The following is a 5811-nucleotide window of genomic DNA, read 5'->3' on the forward strand; positions in this document are numbered from 1 at the left end:
AGGGCAAGAGTTTGGTTCCCAGCACCCACATCAGGTTTATGACCACCTGCCTGTAATTTCAGCTCCAGGGACTCCAAGATACACACGCACAAACCCCCACACAAGTATATGTACTTAAAATAATAAAGATCAATCATTTTTGTTTTTTTTTTATTGTTTTTTGGGTTTTTTTTTGTTGTTGTTGTTTTTCGAGACAGGGTTTCTCTGTAGCTTTGGTGCCCATCCCAGAACTAGCTCTTGTAGACCAGGCTGGCCTCGAACTCCCAGAGATCCTCCTGCCTCTGCCTCCCGAGTGCTGGGATTAAAGGTGTGCGCCACCACCGCCCGGCCAGGGAATCATTTTTAAATAAGATAAAATAAAAGGTATGCAGAGCAGTAAAGAAAAGCTAAAATTGTCTTTGATTGCAGATGATATGGCTGTGTAGGTAGAAAACCCTGAACAATGTTTTGATGCTTCTCTGTTTATTTGATTAGTGGGTGGAGGGCATGTGCCTGCCATGGTGGACGTGTGGAGGTCAGATGATAATGTCCGAGACTTGGTTCCCTCCTCTACCATGTGGGTTCTGGGAACTGAAGATAGGTCATTGATGGGGAACCTTGTTAGCCAGCCATCTTTAAGAGGTGTGCATCTCTGTGTGCACTTTCTCTGCGCCTTTTCCCATGGGACATTGCTGTGCTTGGATTTCTTGTTTCCTGTTTCGTGAGCTTTCCCCTTATAATAAATAAAATATAATAAATATAATTGTCTTAGCCTTAGCTGGCATGGTTATTTCTACAGGTCATCAGGCTTGCAGGCAAGTGCCCTTTCCCACCGAGCCATCTCTCCAACACCCACACCTAAAATAACTGACAAAAGTGTCTTGAAATTGATCACATAAAGTTGCGGGATACAGATTATGATGACATAGAGTCAGCTCTGACTGTCAACTTGACATAACCTCGAATCACTTGGAAAGAGAGTCTCCATGTGGGATCTTCAACATTGACTATCGTCATGGCTGTGGAAGACTGTCTTAGTTAACTGATGTGGAAAGCTCTGGCCCACTGTGGGTGGCACCATCCCTAGCCAGGAGGGTCCTGAATGGATAAAAGTGGAGTCATTAAACTGAGCACATGTAGTTGGAACAGCGGGCTGCGTTCCCGGTGCCCGGCCGCCCACATGGCTAGCTTTACACCTGAAATAATTATATGGAAACTGTATTCTTTTAAACATTTCTTGGCCCATAGCTCTAGTCTCTTATTGGCTAACTCTCACATCTTGATTAACCCATTTCTACTGAGTGTAGCACCATGAGGTGATGTCTTACCAGGAATATTCTTAACCTGCATCCATCTCGGAGAGGAGAGCTATGGTGACTGGCTCACTTCCCTTCTTCCCAGCATTCTGTTCAGTCTACTCTGCCTATCAAAATTCTGCCCTATCAGGCCAAGCAGCTTTCTTTATTAATTAACCAATGAAAGCAACAGATAGACAGATGACCCTCCTCCATCAAGCACAAACAATAAAGTTATCTAGCGAGCAAGAATTCATTTCTCTCTTCTGTCTTGATTGTGGATGTGATGTGACTAATGTCTTCAAGTCCCTACTGCCTTGATTTCCCCTAAGTGGACTATAACTCAGAATTGTAAGCTGAACAAACCCTTCGTCCCCTAAACTGCCTTTGGCCAGAATATTTTGTCACAGCAACATAAATTAAACTAGAATACAACATTAATAAACAAAAGCGACTACTCTGCTTTCCTGTATAACAGCAGTGGGAAGTCGGACTTGAAATTCAAAAGAGTATTTATAGTAGTGATTCCCAAATGAAATTAGATATAAACCTAAATCTGATGGTAAGTATGAAGTGAGCTACAAAATACTGAGGAAATAAGAAAGAAAAATATACCACGTGAACAGTAAGACTTGATATTGTCAACATGTTGGGTCTTCCTAAGTTGATTTCCTTTGACACAATATCATTATCAAAATGCCCAGAAGTTACTTTATGGATATAATCAATCGCTACAGCTACTATAACTAAAGCACTCAGAGCAGCCAATTCAATTGTAAACAACAAAGTCGAGGTCTGTTACTGCTGGGCTTCAGAATGCCTGTAAAGTTACGGTAAGCAAGAGGGGGGTGTTACTGCTGGGCTTCAGAATGCCGGTAAAGTTACGGTAAGCAAGAGTAAGTCACATCAGTGGGGCAGAACAGGGAGCTCAAAACTAGACTCACATAAATTCAGGCAACTGGTCTTTGACAAAGGATCAAAGAAACGCAATGGAATAAAGACAGTTTTATCAACTGGACATCCTGAAGCTGACCTTAAGCCCCTCACAGACATGAACTCAACATGGATCGCAAACCTAAGTATAAAATACTGTGCTATGAACTCCTGGAGACAGTGTAGGAAAAAGCCTAGGTGGCCTTGGGTATGGCAGCGAGCTCCAGAAGGGCAGTCTGCGAAAGATGTAGTTATAATTGGGGCTTGTTAGAGTAAACTCTGCCCTGCAGGTACACTAACAGAGTGAGAAAATGAGCCACAGGCTGGGGAACAGGTCTATGGATGACATGAAGGATCGACAGACAAGCAGGCAAAGAACTCTCAAGACTCGGCCATAATATAAACAAACAGCAGCTTGTTTAAAACACGGACAAAGCTGGGCAGCGATGGGGCACACCTTAAACCCTAGCACTCGGGAGGCAGTGGCCGGCGGATCTCTGCAGATGTGAGGCCAGTCTAGTCTACAAATCAAGTTCCAGGACAGCCAGGGCTCTTACAGAGAGAAACCCTGTCTCGGAAAACCAAAGAGTAAATAAAAATAAAATAAATAAAAATAGAAAATGGACAAAGGACCTGAACAAATACCTCCAGAAAGAAATAGACAGATAGCAAGCAAGCGTATGAAAAGGTGTTCAATGCCCTTTGCCATTAGGGGATTACAAAGGAAAACGCATACCATTGCTGGTCTATTTTCAGTTCTGTTGGCTGTTATAATACACCCTGATGAAAAGCAACTCAGGAAGGGAGGAAGGGGCTATTTTAGCTCAGATTAGTCCATGAGCACAGGGACTTCAAGCAGGTGGTCACATCACCTCCATGCTCAGGAGTAGAGAGAGAAGGAACGCACACATGCCCATCTGATTGCTTGCGTGTTTGCAGCTTCCCCCGTTCTATCTCTAGTTTTATTCTATTTATTTTTGGTTTTTTCGAGACAGGCTTTCTCTGTCTAGCACTGGATGGGATGTCCTAGAATTCCTGTTGTAGACCGGTTTGTCCTCAAACTCACAGAGATCCACCTGCCTCTGCCTTCCAAGAGCTAGGATTAAGGGTGTGAGCCATCCACCACGCTGACGTAGACTTCTTGACGTCAGACTTATTCTTTCATCCTAACAAGGCAAAAGGAACTGCTCCTAGCCTTGTATGTCTGAGTCATTCAGGGCAGAGGGTCTTGGTGTCTGACAGTCTAAAAATACAAAATGCAGCATTTGGTACCACTCTGAGTCACTAGGCAAGCTTTCCTTCGGTCAAGCATCAAGGCTGCCCCCGGGATCCTGGTCCTGGGTGTACAAGGCACTCAGGGAATAGGTTGTCGGGGTAGGTAGGTTCATGTGCAGTGTTTTTTTTCTCACAGTCTGGAAACATTCCATATCATTTGTATATACCTTATGTGACATGATGCTGGGTGGGATACCTGACAAGGTAGACTTCTTTTGTCTCATACTCTGAGGATACAGTCCATACATGGTGAAGAAGATTCAAGGCTCTTGCATCCCCAGTCAGCTAGCTAGCTAGCTAGCTAGATCTCTCTCTCTCTCTCTCTCTCTCTCTTCTATGTAGTACTGACTATCTTGTTACTTGACTTGTAGAGTAGGCTGGCCTTGAACGCAGAGAGACCCTCCTGCCTCTGCCTCCCAAGATTAAAGGTGCGGGCTGCCACACCCTGCTACTTTCTCCATTGTTTTCAGTCCTGGACCACAGGACCACAGCTCATTAAATGGTGCCAGCTACATTAAAGTCCTTCTCCCTCAGTTAACCCAGTCTAGAAAATCCCACATAGTCATTCATGTCCAGAGATACATTTCCATAGTTATCTTAGGTCCTGTCAAGTTGGCAAGGTTAACCATCACAGTCCAGGGACGCTAACTGTTGCTCCTTCTCCTCAGAGAGGCCGTGTGGAGACCCACCATCCTTCCCACACACCATCCTCCAGGGTCGCACTGGCTTGGAGATGGGGGACGAGCTGCTGTATGTGTGTGCACCAGGCTCCGTTCCAGGCCGTCGAGAGACCGCCTTCACCTTGCTGTGCAACAGCTGTGGGGAGTGGTACGGACTGGTACAAGCCTGTGGGAAAGGTAAGCCCCACCTGCCTGCGTGGAGCCCACACAGGGCTTTCAAAGGTGGCCCCCCTTTCCACCCACAGACATTGAGAGCCTCTACGTCTGGGAATATATGTGCCTAGCATCTCACAACTCCCTTCTCCATCTTCCCGCTGGAAATGAATGGTTAACAATGTCCCACCCCTCTTCTCTAAGGAGAGACTTGACCCAGGTGTTAAAAAAGTCATTTTTTAAGTTTGTATTATATTACTTTATGTCTTATGGGTGCTTTGCCTGTCAACCCAGAGCTCCCCAATATAAAAAGAGATAGTCTTGCTGTCCAGCTTGAAAAACAACAACAAAAACAAAAAAGTGTCTTGAAAAAAACAAAACAAATACAAAAAAAAGAAAAAGAAAGAAAAAATGTTAATTTACATATCATAGGTTTTCTTATGGAATATTTATAGTTAATATGTTATAAATACTTTTCCCAGCCTGGGAGGCATATCTCATTCATAAAGCATTTGTCCTGGAACTCACTCTGTAGACCAGGCTGACCCCTAACTCAGAGATCCGCCTGCCTCTGCTGCCCAAGTGCTGGGATTAAAGACCTGTGCCACCTCACCCAGACCTTGTTTTTGTTTTTTTTATACGGTCTAAGGGTCTTGATCAGGTTTGTTTTCCCTCCAGTTAAGAAATTAAAAGGCAGCAGTTTATATAGTCCTGGGGGTCGGACCCAGGGCTACGGGACGCTAAGCAAGCAGTCTAAGTGAGCTACACCCTAATCCATAAACAGAATTGTTAAAAATAAAGATTCTGTCCCAGTCTGCGGCTTAATCTTATTACTCTTCAGAGCACGTTTTAATGCATGGGTTGTTTTTTTGTTTTGTTTTTATCCATTTTATAACCTTCCAGACCAGAGTGGGTACATTTAGGGTGGTTTAGACTAGCTGCAAACTCTGGGGACTATTACAAGCTTTTTGGTATTAGATTAAAAAAAAAGTGAATTATATAAACTAAAATGAATTCCCATTACAAATACATTTTTTTGTTAACATAGCTTTTTAAATTCCAGCAGCATCCCCAGCTGTTCTCTCCACTTGGTTAGTAGTTTGTGGTAAGGAAAGCCGCACAGAAAGGCGGGTGCTGGAGGGCTCTGCCCATCAACTCTAGTGCCCACCCTCACCCAGACAGGCAGGGCACCATTCTCCAGAGGCACTGAGAGGTCGCACCTTCCTGTAAGCCACACCTATCTACCAAATGGCTGGTTTACCGGCCCAAGGAGGATGGGAACTAAAAGCAGGTTTTGTGTGTTCCAGAAGGTGTTTATTTTCTCACTGTGATGAGGAGTCAAAGCTCTCAACTGATTCTGGCTGCTTCATTTGGCTGGGTGGACAGACCTCCACAGTTCTCCTTACTCAGAAGAGCTAGCATTTAAAATGTCTGTGTCCTAGTAAGAAGTGTGTGTGTGTGTGTGTGTGTGTGTGTGTGTGTGTGTGTGTGTGTGT

At 44.3% G+C, this 5811-nt stretch overlaps 1 protein-coding gene across 1 annotated transcript in view; it reads left to right on the plus strand.

Annotated features, from left to right (window-relative positions):
* Window positions 1-5811, plus strand: part of Susd5 (sushi domain containing 5) — a 44370-nt gene that overhangs the window by 23135 nt on the left and 15424 nt on the right. The window contains exon 4 of the mRNA XM_005348037.2: window positions 4151-4339. Coding sequence (XP_005348094.1) covers window positions 4151-4339 — 189 coding nt within the window. The remainder of the gene's footprint in view (window positions 1-4150; window positions 4340-5811) is intronic.

This window comes from Microtus ochrogaster, chromosome 5 (genome assembly GCF_000317375.1).
Source record: "Microtus ochrogaster isolate Prairie Vole_2 chromosome 5, MicOch1.0, whole genome shotgun sequence".
NCBI classification, from domain to species: domain Eukaryota; kingdom Metazoa; phylum Chordata; class Mammalia; order Rodentia; family Cricetidae; genus Microtus; species Microtus ochrogaster.